General features: G+C 42.1%; 1 protein-coding gene across 5 annotated transcripts in view; it reads right to left on the reverse strand.

Annotated features, from left to right (window-relative positions):
• LOC138853890 (methyltransferase-like protein 27) overlaps window positions 1-16,574 on the reverse strand; it is a 107,310-nt gene extending 90,736 nt beyond the window's left edge. For all 5 annotated transcript variants that reach the window (XM_070093460.1, XM_070093464.1, XM_070093461.1 and 2 more), the window contains exon 1: window positions 16,418-16,574. In XM_070093460.1, coding sequence (XP_069949561.1) covers window positions 16,418-16,512 — 95 coding nt within the window. In that variant the 5' untranslated portion in view covers window positions 16,513-16,574. The remainder of the gene's footprint in view (window positions 1-16,417) is intronic.
• Window positions 16,575-16,593: the final 19 nt, after the last annotated feature.

The following is a 16,593-nucleotide window of genomic DNA, read 5'->3' on the forward strand; positions in this document are numbered from 1 at the left end:
AACAATAATCAACAAGCACAATAATCAACAAGAACAATAATCAACAAGCACAATAATCAACAAGAACAATAATCAACAAGCACAATAATCAACAAGAACAATAATCAACAAGAACAATAATCAAAAAGCACAATAATCAACAAGAACAATAATCAACAAGCACAATAATCAACAAGAACAATAATCAACAAGCACAATAATCAAGAACAATAATCAACAAGCACAATAATCAACAAGCACAATAATCAACAAGAACAATAATCAAGAACAATAATCAACATGCACAATAATCAACAAGAACAATAATCAACAAGAACAATAACCAACAAGCACAATAATCAACAAGAACAATAATCAACAAGAACAATAATCAACAAGCACAATAATCAACAAGAACAATAATCAACAAGAACAATAATCAACAAGAACAATAATCAACAAGAACAATAATCAACAAGCACAATAATCAAGAACAATAATCAACATGCACAATAATCAACAAGCACAATAATCAACAAGCACAATAATCAACAAGAACAATAATCAACATGCACAATAATCAACAAGAACAATAATCAACAAGAACAATAATCAACAAGAACAATAATCAACATGCACAATAATCAACATGAACAATAATCAACAAGCACAATAATCAACATGCACAATAATCAACAAGAACAATAATCAACAAGCACAATAATCAACAAGAACAATAATCAACAAGAACAATAATCAACAAGTACAATAATCAACATGCACAATAATCAACATGCACAATAATCAACAAGAACAATAATCAACAAGCACAATAATCAACAAGAATAATCAACATGCACAATAATCAACATGCACAATAATCAACAAGCACAATAATCAACAAGAACAATAATCAACAAGAACAATAATCAACAAGCACAATAATCAACATGCACAATAATCAACAAGCACAATAATCAACAAGTACAATAATCAACATGCACAATAATCAACATGCACAATAATCAACATGCACAATAATCAACATGCACAATAATCAACAAGCACAATAATCAACAAGTACAATAATCAACATGCACAATAATCAACAAGCACAATAATCAACAAGTACAATAATCAACAAGTACAATAATCAACATGCACAATAATCAACATGAACAATAATCAACATGAACAATAATCAACATGCACAATAATCAACATGAACAATAATCAACAAGAACAATAATCAACATGAGCAATAATCACGCAGTATAGTCGGAAAAGCAGTTAGTAAAGTGGTTCCTTAGATTCGTAGCATAAAACGTCACAAACTGCTCTTCAATAACATCTCCATTCAAAGAAGGTGAAATTGCAGATCTGGAGAGTTATCAGAGAACCTTTACTGCACATATAAGTTCCGTCAAACATCTTAACTACTGGGAACACTTGGAAGCACTTTACTTGTACTCGCTGGAACGCAGGCGAGAGAGATATATCATAATCTACACTTGGAAAATCCTAGAAGGAATGGTCCATAATCTGCACACACAAATCACTCCCTACGAAAGTAAAAGACTGAGTAGGAGGTGTAAAATACTCCCAGTGAAAAGTAGGGGCACCATTGGTACACTAAGAAAAAACACGATAAGTGTCCAGGGCCCAAGACTGTTCAACAGCCTCCCACTATGCACAAGGGGGAATAACTAATAGATCCCTTGCTGTCTTCAAGAGGGAACCGGGCAGATACTTAAAGTCGGGCTGTGGTTCTTACGTTGGACTGTGTGCGGTCAGAAGTAGTAGCCTGGTTGATCAAGCCCTGATCTACCGGGAGGCCTGATTGTGGACCGGGACGCGGGGGTGTTGATCTTCGGAATACCCTCCAGGTAGACTCCAGGCAGATACTACCCTAGAGTGTAGGGTGGGGGAGGGGGGGGTGGCAGACAGCACTGAGTGGGGATTCCTGGGAAACAAGCGATCTAACACTCAAACGACCCATGTCATAGCACAAACACACACAAGTGCACAGAACATTATGTTGGTAAAAGTGAACTTTTCCTCCAGTCTTCATTCGGTCTATCTGTTATGTCACATCAGAGGCACAGTCAGCTACTTCAGGTCCAGGAACAAGTCTTATTTCCTCCGATGGACAAAAACACCTAAGATAATATCCCCAGAACAGAATCCAAGACAAAATTCAATTAGGCAAAAACCTCTAGGACTAAAAATTATGGAACAAAAGTCCCTCATTAAAAGTGCAAAATTTTTAAGAAAAACCTTCACTAGTTAAGGTTAGGTTAGATTAATCTATGGCAGGGTTAGGCTTGGTTAGGTTTGGTTAGCTTGGGTTGGTTAATGGAACGTTTTGCCTGAATATAAGAAGTCTATTGTGCAAACAAAACTTTTTGACGATAGAGATACCAAAGTGCTGCAAGTGGTTAGGAGATCAGTATCATGTGAGGAAGTACTTTGTGATCTCTCTGTCAAACTGAACCAACGATGCCCTTTATCGAGCAAATCTACCAGCAGGTTAACAAGGAGCTAAAGGAGGCTAGGAGACAGATATGCCGACTGACTGAGGAAACCAAGAGGATTTGTAGTAATATTCCTGTTGTGAATTCTTAAGTCAAGACAGAAAGCTGGACAGTGCTGGGCAGCATAGAACACAGCTGAGGTTCAAGAGGATGGATAGATGGAGAGGCGGAAATAATAAAAATTCTGGTTACTGCTGTGGAAACCTCCAACTCATTATCTGTGCTGTCTGGCGAATTTGAGTCAACTGCAGTGAAGGAAACGACGAAATATACTAAAGGAATGTAGGAATATTATAATAATGTTGGTAGAATTACTGAAAATATGTAAAGTAAAAGGACACAAGTGCAACTAATGTGACATTTTTATTGTGGCAACGTTTCGCTCTCCAGGAACTTTGTCAAGCTGTTACAGCTCGACGTAACGGTTTCGGAGAGTTCCTGGAGAGCAAAACGTTGCCACAATAAAAATGTCACATTAGTTGCACTTGTGTCCTTTTACTTTACAAGAATATTATGCTTGTAGAGACAGTAAAAATAGGTTTTTGTATAGGGTTTTCTGCCTGAAGGATAGGAGAGGGAGGAGGACATTTTTAGTTATCTTGACCTCATTATGGAAGGTAATGGGATCAGCTCCATTATCTGCCTCAGTGCTGGAGGCAATGATTTCTGCAAGCATATAAGTGAGGATTGGCTTAGCAGATATAGGCCAGCAGTAGACATAATTAGGAAGAAAGAAATTTTGCCATAAAATGGAGTTGGAAGTGAATGGCTGTTCAGGGCAACAGACATTAATTAATTGCTGGCTGAGAAAACACTAAGGATATTATAATACCGTACATTGACAACTTGGACCACTACTATGTCAGAAATGACATGCATGTCAGGGACAGGGTTTATTTATTTAGGGCTGGGGTGAGGACATTAGCTAATTCATTGGCTGAACACTAGGAACAGTTTAAGGGGAAATTTAATAAAATATGGAAGAACATAAGCGGGCAGCGTGAATTATCAGGGTAACAATACTGTCAGTTTTGGGAATACCAGTTATAGGCAGAATGAAGTAAGATTATTGGTGAAAATTGGAAAGCCAGAGTTACTAGATGATAAGGACAGAAATACAGATAATAGAGGAATAGGGAGAAAAAGAAGGAACTGGAGGAGAAAGAGGTAAGGGTGTCTTATTGCAAATTATACACTTGAAACAAGATGGACGGGTAGAGATTAGTTGCAAGTGCGGGTAACATTGACGTATTTGTCATAGCTGAAGAATCGGGATTTGACTACTGAGTGTCACATTCAAAGTTTTAAGTTCTTCCACGTTGAATTGCTGCATAAAAGCGGGTAAAAATACTGAAAGATCGCACTCAGTCTATCTGGGTAGAATTTTTGGAGAGATATGGAAAATTAATTTAAGGCGTGATGTACCGTCTTCCAAACTTAGACAGGAACCAACAGAGACTACGGTAACGTAGTAATTTACAGAAATTCCTTGACTGGGAACCTAGAGTCAAACTACTTCCTGGAGGTAATTCAATATATTTTTTTAAGGCTGTCTGTTAGAGAACCAACGAGGGAAATTAACCTGCTTATTTGGTCGTGGCTAACAAGGATAACCTTGTTAATAATCTAGAGATTACAGAGAAACTTGGTTTGAGCGACCACAAATCGATTAGCTATAGCATTAACTGGAAGTATGATAGTAGGGATAATTCAGTAACGGTCCCAGATTTTTGCTTAGAAGATTACAATGGGCTTCGAGAACACCTGTCATCAGTGGAATAGGGTAACGAAAAGAGCTATCAGTATGACAAGTTTCTAAACACTATACATACTGTCCAAAGAACATTTATTTATGAATGAACAATAGGCTCAAGCATCTTTTAGGGCAGAATATAAGATTTTATAGGCGTATCAAAAGAGGTGAGGATCATCTTTTGAATCAATATTGTATTCACATTTTAAGAGAGGTTAAATAAAATATAAGAGAAGCTAAACATATCTATGAAATTAAAGTTGCTATGGACACGATAACAAACGTGATAGGCTTTTTCTAGCTATATAAAACAAACGTTAAAATTAAGACACACATGCAACATCTGGGTATCTTTATTGTAGACGTTTCGCCATCCAGTGGCTTTATCAAAACAAATTCCAGGACATAACTTGAAGACAGTAGGACTATGTACAGAAGATGAGGTAATCAGTCCCTCAACCTAGCAGTAGGTGCGAAGAGCACCGCAGTCGTGGAGATTCTGAAGCAGAAGTAAGGCGCCTCGCGCTTGTATACTAACGTCAGGTGGAAATAGGATGTGTAGCAGACGAGGGCATAGTCACTGGTAGGCGGGATTCCCCAGTGGAAGTAGGTCCTACCCAAAGAGATGGGTTAGTTGTAGTAGTAGTTGACGTAGTCGTGAAGGTTATGTACATGTCCTCAGAATTAAGATTCCATGATGTTGCAGTGTCTGACAAGTTGTGCAAGAATGGTATATAATACCGACTGTCTTCAAGTTATGTCCTGGAATTTGTATTGATAAAGCCACTGGATGGCGAAACGTCTACAATAAAGATACCCAGATGTTGCATATGTGTCTTAATTTCATCTTGTCGGTATTGTATACCATTCTTGTACAAAACAAACGTTAGAATAAAAATCCTCTTAAAACTAACTCTGGTCAGTTTACTGATGAAGAAAATGAAATGTAGACGATATTTGATAATTATTTCTAAATTTTATTTACACACAAGAAGACTCTAACGATATCCCAGTAACTAATTCTTATTGTGGGCCTGAAGAACAGGAATTATGTAATATTACAGTTACTAGGGATAGTGTAATCAATCAGGGTGAGCGAGTAAATGAAAATAAATCCGCGGGCCCTGATGAAGTTTTTTCCAGCGTTCTTCAGGAGTGAAAAACGGAACTTTGTGAACCATTAACTAACATTTTTAATATAACTCTTCAAACAGGTGTAGTGTCTGATAAGTGGAAGATAGCTAATGTTATTCTTATTTATAAAGGACGAGATAAGTCGTTATCGCAAAATTATAATAATGTTGGTAGGATTACCGACAATATGTTAGGTTGAAGAATTGAGACACTTGTGCAACACATGGGAATCTTTATTGAAGAAACGTTTCGCCACACAGTGGCTTCATCAGTCCAATACAAAGTAGAAGTGGGTAAGGAGAGTAGAAGTTTGAGGTAATCAGTCCCTCAGCCTGGAATCGATGTGTTCAGTCCATCACTCTTGTAGGAAGTGCAGCACAGGGCCAGAGAGGTGGCTTATATACGGCAGTCAGATGAGATGAAGCCCAACCTTTGGACGACGACCTACTTACACTAGTGGCAGGTCCCACTGTGATCCCGCCGCCTCCTGCTTCGACTCATCTGTCTGCCACCTCTCTGGCCCTATGCTGCACTTCCTACAAGAGTGATGGACTGAACACATCGATTCCAGGCTGAGGGACTGATTACCTCGAACTCCTCCTCTCCTTACCAATTTCTACTTTGTATTGAACTGATGAAGCCACTGTGTGGCGAAACGTTTCTTCAATAAAGATTCCCATGTGTTGCACAAGTGTCTCAATTCTTCATCTTGTCGGTTTTCAAAACCATTCACCACAATATGTTAGGTAAAAGGACACAAGAGCAACTAATGTGACATTTTATTGTGGCAACGTTTCGCTCTCCAGGAGCTTTGTCAAGCCGTTATCGGGACATTAATAACCTTGACGAGTGAGTAAAATGAAGTGAGGAAATTCGCTGATAATACATAAATAAGCAGGATTATTGATTCAGAGGAAGATGTCACTGAACTTTAGAAGAAGTTAGACAAATTCATGAATGGGTAATAATAATGGTAGATGCTGTTTACTGAATATAAATGCAAAGTTCTGAAGCTCGGGAATGTAAATGTATAAACTAAATAATATAGAATTTAGTCATACAGAATGCAGCATTATGAAGCCAAGACAGCAATGCCTAAGCGTACGAAAAAAGGGAAACAGATTACTGGGATTTGTATCTCATAAGAGTATAACAAAAAGGAACATTGAAGCAGGCCTACTGGCCCATGCCAGGCAGGTCCAATTCACCAATCGGCTCAAGCCAATGCCTTTATGGTAGTCAGGCCAAGTCATATTCACTAAGGAAGCAGCACTGTACCAGACCCAGTAGCACAAGCTAGTCAGGTCCATCTCACACCCACCCACACCCACTTATGTATTTATCTAACCTATTTTTAAAACTACACAAGTTCTCAGCTTCTATGACGGTACTGAGGAGTTTGTTCCACTCATCCACAACTCTATTACCACACCAGTGCTTTCCTATATCCTTCCTGAATCAATTGTTTACGAAATCATGTAAAATGTAGAATGAGGGAAGAAAATATTGAAGTGTATAAGTGGAAGATGAGCATAAATGATGGAGATTTAAATAATTTTCCTAAGACACCCCTGAAAGAACTCGAAATAGATCTGATTATTACTTAGGGGAAATATAAGTCTGAAATTATTATTATTATAATCAAAAAGAAGCGCTAAGCCACAAGGACTATACAGCTATAAGTCTGAAAGTAACTTTGGTTCTCATTATATTGCAACATAATTGTTTACCTCATTAAGTACCTTCCTTTAATTTAATACTGTTTACGATTTTTTTCCAGTTTTTCTAATGATTTTAAGGGATTATGTTTCACACACATATCTAACTCTTCATGTCATATTTCACTACAATTTACCGTTCAACCTAATTTGACTAATGCAAAATAAATACATGTAAGATACATGTATTTTACAGTCACACTAAACAAATGTAATCACCTATCAAATGTTATTTTTTTAAATAAATGTAGATGACATTTACTAGCACCCACAATGTACAGCAAGCAACACAATTTTTTCATGTTGCAACACCTACAGTACAGATCTGTTTTATGCTGTAACACCTACAGTACAGATCTGTTTTATGCTGCAACACCTACAGTACAGATCTGTTTTATGCTGCAACACCTACAGTACAGATCTGTTTTATGCTGCAACACCTACAGTACAGATCTGTTTTATGCTGCAACACCTACAGTACAGATCTGTTTTATGCTGCAACACCTACAGTACAGATCTGTTTTATGCTGCAACACCTACAGTACAGATCTGTTTTATGCTGCAACACCTACAGTACAGTTCTGTTTTATGCTGCAACACCTACAGTAAAGTCCTGTTTTATGCTGCAACACCTACAGTACAGTTCTGTTTTATGCTGCAACACTTACAGTACAGTCCTGTTTTATGCTGCAACACCTACAGTACAGTTCTGTTTTATGCTGCAACACCTACAGTACAGTCCTGTTTTATGCTGTAACACCTACAGTACAGTTCTGTTTTATGCTGTAACACCTACAGTACAGTTCTGTTTTATGCTGTAACACCTACAGTACAGTCCTGTTTTATGCTGTAACACCTACAGTACAGTTCTGTTTTATGCTGCAACACCTACAGTACAGTCCTGTTTTATGCTGTAACACCTACAGTACAGTTCTGTTTTATGCTGTAACACCTACAGTACAGTCCTGTTTTATGCTGTAACACCTACAGTACAGTTCTGTTTTATGCTGCAACACCTACAGTACAGTCCTGTTTTATGCTGTAACACCTACAGTACAGTTCTGTTTTATGCTGTAACACCTACAGTACAGTTCTGTTTTATGCTGTAACACCTACAGTACAGTTCTGTTTTATGCTGTAATACCTACAGTACAGTTCTGTTTTATGCTGTAATACCTACAGTACAGTTCTGTTTTATGCTGCAACACCTACAGCACAGACCTGTTTTATGCTGCAACACCTACAGTACAGATCTGTTTTATGCTGCAACACCTACAGTGCAGATCTGTTTTATGCTGTAACACCTACAGTACAGATCTGTTTTATGCTGCAACACCTACAGTACAGATCTGTTTTATGCTGCAACACCTACAGTACAGATCGGTTTTATGCTGCAACACCTACAGTACAGATCGGTTTTATGCTGCAACACCTACAGTACAGATCTGTTTTATGCTGCAACACCTACAGTACATTATTATTATAATCAAAAAGAAGCGCTAAGCCACAAGGACTATACAGCGCTGCAGGGCAGGAAGGAAGTGAGGGCATCAGGTGGCAAAAGGGAGATGGATGAGCAACAGGTTACGGATAACAGCGGGGCAGTGGATGGTGAAAGGGTAAAGGGCAGCAAGAGACTGAACCAGAAAGGGCTGAGGGGAGTGCGAAAAGTATCATCAGAGTTTGTGGAGTAAATCGGTCGTTGTCAAGAAGTCAATGAGAGAGTCAGGATTAAAGGAGGGTCCATCAGCAAGAAGGGAAGGTAAAGAGAGAGTAGTAGAACGAAGACGACGTTGGAGGTAAATTCTGCGTGCTCGTTGATAGAGAGGGCAGTCTAACAGAATGTGGCTAATCGATACTGGAACTTGACACTGCTCACAGAGAGGAACAGGGTGCCTCTCCATGAGATACCCATGAGTAAGACGAGTGTGGCCAATGCGAAGGCGGGAGAGAGTGGTCTCCCAACCTCGGCACTGATGACAAGAAGACGGCCAGTAACCTATGCTCGGTTTAATAGAATGAAGTTTGTTACCGAGCAGAGTTGACCAACGTTGTTGCCAACGGGTGCGAAGGTGGGTAGCTATTGCAGCAAAATAGTCCAGAAATGGAACACCTCGATAGGAAATTGGTAGGTCATATACTGCTGACCGCGCAGCAGTGTCTGCCTGTTCATTGCCCTGTACGTCGACATGACCAGGGACCCAACAAAAAACAATATCTTTATGTTTGGTAGAGATACGGCGTAGCCAAAGTTGGATACGGAGAACTAGGGGATGAGATGTATCAAATTTTCGTATAGCCTGTAGAGCACTAAGGGAGTCTGAGACTACTACAAATGATGACACAGGCATAGATGCAATACGAATAAGTGCTGCAAGAATGGCATACAGTTCAGCAGTAAAAATGCTAGCTGAAGATAGTAAATGCCCTCGTACGACGCTGTCCGGAAACACTGCTGCGAATCCGACGCCGTCTGAAGACTTAGAGCCATCTGTGTACACAGCGGTGGCATGAGAATGGGAGTGGAAGTGATCAAGAAAAAGAGAGCGGGAAGCCACCGTAGGCAGTTGAGCTTTCGAGCAAGGGAGTGAGAAAGAACAGACCCGAACAGCTGGAACTTCCCAGGGGGGCAGGGAAAAGTGAGATGCTACATGAACATATAAAGGTGGTAACTGAAGGGAAGACAAGAGTGAATGTAGGCGAAGAGAAAAGGGACGGAGCAAACAGGGGCGGCGAACGAATAAAGAATGTCTACTAATATCGGTGACCATTCTATAAATGGAAGGATTGTGTAGATCGTGAGAGCGTACATAGTAACGAAGGCAATGGGCATCACGGCGATCAGACAAGGATGGAACATTTGCTTCTGTATAGAGGCTCTCAACAGGGGAAGAGCGAAAAGCACCAAGGCACAAACGTAAGCCTTGGTGATGGATAGAGTTAAGGCTAGAGAGAGTAGCAGGAGAGGCCGCGGAATAAATCTGGTCACCATAATCGAGTTTCGATAAAACGAGGGCTGAATGTAGGCGAAGCAGAGTTCGACGATCAGCTCCCCAGGAAAGATGAGCAAGGGTTTTAAGAAGGTTTAGCCGGCTGTGACAAGTTGCCTTCAGAGAGGTAATGTGAGGTTTCCAGGTTAACCGACGGTCAAAGAGAAGGCCTAGAAACCTGACTGTATCACGTTCGGGGATACGGGAGCCATAGAGATACAAAGGATGATCGGAGATAACAGAGCGTCTAGTGAAAGTAATTTGGCGAGTTTTGGTACTTGAAAATTTAAACCCATGTGTGGTGGCCCAAGTGGAAACACGGTCGACCGCATGCTGGAGAGAAACTGCAATAAGGTGACAGTCAGCGCCTGCACAAGCAATAGCGAAGTCATCAACATAGAGTGATGACCAAATATTGGGTGGAAGAACAGAGGCCAAATCATTTATAGCAAGGAGAAAAAGTGTTGTGCTTAGAACACATCCCTGAGGGACACCTTCAGCTTGGACGAAGTCCGGGGAAAGAACATTATTGACTCGAACACGGAAATGTCTGTCAGTTAAAAAGTTCTTAAGGAAGGATGGTAGATTGCCTCGGAGGCCTAAGGAATGGGCCTGGGCCAAAATATTATACCTCCAAGTTGTGTCATATGCCTTCTCAAGGTCAAAAAATATGGCAATAACTGAGTGATTATTCGCAAAGGCATTACGAACATACGTATCCAAGCGTAGTAAGGGGTCTATGGTAGAACGACCCTTACGAAAGCCATATTGACTAGCGGAGAGACTGTTGCGAGTCTCTAAATACCACATTAAACGTCGATTTACGAGGCGTTCCATCACTTTGCAAACTGCACTTGTAAGAGCGATGGGGCGATAGTGGGAGGCATCATGTCCTGTAGTACCCGGTTTGCGGAAAGGGAGAACAATGGCAGATTTCCACAGCTGGGGAAGAACTCCTTGTGCCCAAATAAGATTGAAGAGGTGTAAGAGGACTACAAGGGCTGACCGATGTAAATGTTGTAACATACGAATATGAATGTCATCAGGCCCAGCTGCCGATGATCGGCAAGCTGAGAGCGTTGCCTCCAGTTCTTGAAGTGTAAAAGGCACATTATACTGTTCTTCTCTGAGAGAAGAAAAGTCCAAGGGTACTAACTCTCTGGCAGACTTTGAGGAAAGAAACGAGGGGCATAGATGGAGCCCTCGGGAAATACGGACCAGATGTGTGCCAAGTTCAATGGCAACGTCGAGAGGGTTTGCTATATCAACACCAGTGACCCGTAGAACAGGAGCCGGGTCAGGAGAGTATTTACCACTCAATTTCCTCACTTTTTTCCAGACTGCACTCATAGAAGAAGCAGAGGTGATGGTGGAAACAGTCTCGCCAACAAGTGCGTTTAGCTTCACGGATGACACGGCGAGCGATCGCACGCTTCTGCTTAAAATCAACAAGTCTCTCAGCGGTTCTATTGTACCGGTACCTGCCCCATGCAGCACGTTTCAAACGTACTGCACGAGCACAAGCAGGAGACCACCAAGGCACGCACTTCTGAGAATGCCTGCCTGAGGTTTGGGGTATAGAATGAGAAGCTGCGGTATAAACTGATGTCGAGAAGATGTGTAGGAGCTCATCAATGGAGGATGAAGAAGGAACCTCACTAAAAGCAGTGAGGTGTGAGTAAAGATCCCAATTTGCCCGATCAAATTGCCAGCGAGGGCTACGGGAAGGTGGTGAATAGGAAGGAGAAGTAAGAATGATCGGAAAATGATCGCTGTCATGTAAGTCTGGTAGAACAGACCAGGTGAAGTCTAGTGCAGTGGGGGAAGAGCAGACTGATAGATCGATGCAAGAGAGAGTATGAGTACGAGGATCAAAATGGGTGGGAGTACCCGTATTTAAAACATGGAGGGGGTGAGAGGCAAGAAAAGCCTCCAACTGAATGCCACGTGAGTCACAATGAGACCCCCCCCCCCAGAGGAAATGGTGGGCATTAAAATCACCAAGTAACAGAAGTGGTGGTGGTAAGGATGAAACAAGAAAGGCAAAGTCTGGGATAGAAAATGCTCGAGAAGGAGAGAGATATAAAGAACATATTGTAAACCACTTATTCAAGTGGATACGGGCTGCAGTGTAATGCAGCGAGGTATGGACAAATAGTTGACAGTACGGAATATCATTGCGTAGAAGAAGGGCACTTTCATTAAAGGTCCCATCTGAGAAAGGATCCGAAGAATACAATAAATTATAGCCTGAGATAGGTTGGAAAACAGCCAAGTGTAATTTTGGTTCTTGTAAGCAAGCACCAACAGGGGAAAACCTGGAAAGCAACATCTGAAGCTCACCCCGATTACCCCTGAGGCCGCGGATATTCCACTGTAAATAGGCCATGATTGGCGATGAAGAAAATATCAGGAATCTGTAGGTAAAGGCACCTACGGACTAGAGGGGTTAGAAAAGTCAACGTGTGGTGGCATTGGAAGATGTTCAAGTAGCGAAGGAACGGAGCGTTGCGAAGAATGGGGTTGTGAAGATGGAGGAGAGGGAAGAGAAGGAACAGGAAGTGAATCAGTGTCCATTGAAGGTTTAGTCTCTGCAATATATTCTGAAATGGCTTCAAGTGTTTCTGAATTCAAAGATGTATGGGAAACCATATTGGAGATAGGAGGAGGAGGGTGAGTAAAGATTGGGACAGTAATGGACTGTACCAAAGTAGAGGGGGAGGGAAAAGTGTAAGGGACTGGAGATGAAGTGTGGGGGGGGACAGAAGAGGTAGAAACCTGGGAGGTGACAGAAGAGGGAGAAACTTGGGAGGGGACGGGGGTGGAAGGCATAGTACGAGGAGGAGGGTGAATCTCCACACTTGTAATAGAGCCAGAGAGAGGGGAAGAACTAGGTACAGAGACTGGAAAGGTAACGTGTGGAGGTGGAAGAAGGGAAGGAAGGGGCAAAGAAGATTTGAGCAATGTGGATTTTTTGGACTTCTGAGTAGAGGGGCGATTGGTATTAGGTGTCGTACGAGGTCTTGTCGATACTGGGGCTTGTGAGGAAGGACGCGAAGATGTGAGAACAGACTGAGTTGTAGTCGGGACGTCAGAGCCAAGGACAGCAAAAGGATTAGATGCCGTAGTGGCTATGGGAGGGGTAACAACAGAGGAGGCTGCAGAAGATGGGACCCCAGAAGTGGGGGGACGTTTGGAAACACGAGAATAAGAAACACGGGGTAGTCTCCCTTGGAGGCGGAGATGAGTAACTGCCATAGCATAAGGGAGACCTTCTGCCTCTTTGAGGCAACGGATTTCACGTTCATTTAAGTAGACCTGGCAACGGCGGGAGTACGAAGGGTGAGCTTCATTACAATTAAGGCAAGATGGAGGTTGACTGCAAGATGTATTAGAATGGTTGTCGGCACCACAGACTGGGCATTCGGCCATAGATCTGCAATATTTCGCTGGGTGACCAAAACGCCAGCAATTTCTACATTGTTGCGGTGTAGGTATCACCTTTCGAACTTGTAACCGATGTCCCGCGACATATACAGAGGACGGGAGTTCTCGGCTGTCAGAAGTTAAACGAGCCACATTGCAAGGGTAACGTCTCCGCCCCCGGGCAGGAAGGACATAAGTGTCTACTTTGAGGATTGGGAGATCCTGGAGTTCCAGCTGTTCAAAAATGTCATTGCCACATGACTGGAAATTCTGTTGGACTATGGTATGGGGCAGAATGACAGTACCACTACAAGAATTGAGAGAAAGATGTTTTTCAATAGTGATAGGAGTAGTATCGATATTCGAAAGGAGAGAAAGATCATGAGCTTGGGTAGCATTCTGGACAGTGACGATGCGTGTACCGCTCTTGAGAGCGTGAAATGAAATATCTCTGCCAACATGACGCAGGAGCGCTTTGGCAATACTATGGTCAGAAAGGTAGGCAGAAGAAGAAGTTGGTCTTAAAGTAAAGAATTTAGTCCATTGTGTGGTCCGAAACTGAGCGTGGAGAGGGAGTGCTTGACGTGTCGGTCGTTTCCGAGTAGAATGGGAAGGTAACGACGGAGCATCATCAGGAGATTGACGTTGGCGTTTAGGAGTAGGACCGGAGTTGGTCCGGCAGGAAATGGGTGGGCGATTCGAAAATTGCCGTACCGTAGAGGGAGAAGCCGGAAGCATAGTCAAAGGAGAGCGGAGTTCAGACAAATCGAAGGAGTCAGTCGAAGCCCCGGTACCTGAAGCGGGTGAGGAAACAGCACCAGCAAGAGGTACAGGGGCATCAGGAGTGTCCGAAGAGTGGTCTAAACACAAGGCAGGGTCAGAATGGGGTGCGGTATCAAGAAGGGGCCCGGGGGTAGTGGTTTCATGGACTAGGGCTGCCATGGTTAGGTTACTCCTTTGCTTTTTGTTTTTAAGAAAAAAAAAGAAAGAAGAAAAGAAAATAAAAATAAAAAAAAGAATAAAAAAAGGGGGGAGCGGGGAGGAATAGTTCCCAGGAGGAATGAAAGGGCCGGAAATCCCCCTCCGCGCCCAAGAGGACTCGACACCGCTAGTAGCGCAGATACAGCATGGAACCCGTGCCATACCCTACCCTTCATGCCAGTAAACCAGCAATCTGGGATAGCAACCTCACATCTGCCGAGCTACCTCGGTGGACAAAAGAGAGGGCGGCCGGATATCCGCCACAAAGCATACCTCCTTCAGCCACCACCCCCGGAATCCGAAAGGTGGCTTCCAGAGATACACCCGTCGCCCAAAAGACACCCAAAGCCACTCCGGGATACCGGAGAGGGATCGGGACATCCCTAGGCAATCCAGATTCCACGGCAAACTACGCCACCGCCAAGAAACCTCAACGGAATGGGATGGACCCCGGTGTCCTTTCCCCTACCTAGGAACTAGCGCGCCTGTGGGAGAAATCACGAAGGCTAAAAAGAGGAAGGGCAAAAGGGAGGGGTGAGGAGGAGGAGGAGGAATGGAAAAAGGGGAGGATGGGGAGGATGGGATAGGGGAGGGGAGAATGGGGGGTAATTAGGTTCGGTCTGAGGAAGAAGACCGACAGGGCTAATTCCTCAGACCAAGAGCCTCTTCACCACGCCAAGGAGCCCCCCTTGAAGAGGCACCTACAGTACAGATCTGTTTTATGCTGCAACACCTATAGTACAGATCTGTTTTATGCTGCAACACCTACAGTACAGATCTGTTTTATGCTGCAACACCTACAGTACAGTTCTGTTTTATGCTGCAACACCTACAGTACAGTCCTGTTTTATGCTGCAACACCTACAGTACAGTTCTGTTTTATGCTGCAACACCTACAGTACAGTCCTGTTTTATGCTGCAACACCTACAGTACAGTTCTGTTTTATGCTGCAACACCTACAGTACAGTCCTGTTTTATGCTGCAACACCTACAGTACAGTTCTGTTTTATGCTGTAACACCTACAGTACAGTCCTGTTTTATGCTGTAACACCTACAGTACAGTCCTGTTTTATGCTGTAACACCTACAGTACAGTTCTGTTTTATGCTGTAACACCTACAGTACAGTTCTGTTTTATGCTGCAACACCTACAGTACAGTCCTGTTTTATGCTGTAACACCTACAGTACAGTTCTGTTTTATGCTGTAACACCTACAGTACAGTTCTGTTTTATGCTGCAACACCTACAGTACAGTCCTGTTTTATGCTGTAACACCTACAGTACAGTTCTGTTTTATGCTGTAACACCTACAGTACAGTTCTGTTTTATGCTGTAACACCTACAGTACAGTTCTGTTTTATGCTGTAATACCTACAGTACAGTTCTGTTTTATGCTGTAATACCTACAGTACAGTTCTGTTTTATGCTGCAACACCTACAGCACAGACCTGTTTTATGCTGCAACACCTACAGTGCAGATCTGTTCTATGCTGCAACACCTACAGTACAGATCTATTTCATGTGATGTCCTAACGAAACATTTGGGACCATTTTTAAGACACTAGAATTTAGGCTTAAGTTTATGTCATTGGTATTTTAAGGATTAATTACATTGGTTTCTTAAAAGTCAAACAATCCTACTTAGGAAAAAAATTATATTGAATTTTGTCTGTGGTCCAGATATTTGTTAGGAAACTGTTAAAAATGAATTGATGCTTTTCGTGAGATAATTTCTGAGTTTCACGTCTGAGTAAGTTGAAACTTTTCATGGTGATTATGTGAGTGATTATGTTCTTTTAGTGAAATTTAGGCCTATTTCTAAACTATATATATTGTGCCATTAGGGAAAATACAGACTCAGAGGAAAAATATATATTTTATGATACCGTCTAATACTCACGTGAATCCTTTCTGATGTAGTTGAGAGCCTACCCAGCCAGTACCTGCGGCTACGTCCAGAACTCGCACTTGTTGCCTTTGTTCCTCTGGAATCATCCTGGCAATTTCCTCTGCTGCAATTGCTGGTCCTTCATAATTCAAAGAGGCAGCATTCTAAATAAATACAGAAGAGAAAAA

The sequence above is a fragment of the Cherax quadricarinatus genome, chromosome 42 (assembly GCF_038502225.1).
Source record: "Cherax quadricarinatus isolate ZL_2023a chromosome 42, ASM3850222v1, whole genome shotgun sequence".
NCBI classification, from domain to species: domain Eukaryota; kingdom Metazoa; phylum Arthropoda; class Malacostraca; order Decapoda; family Parastacidae; genus Cherax; species Cherax quadricarinatus.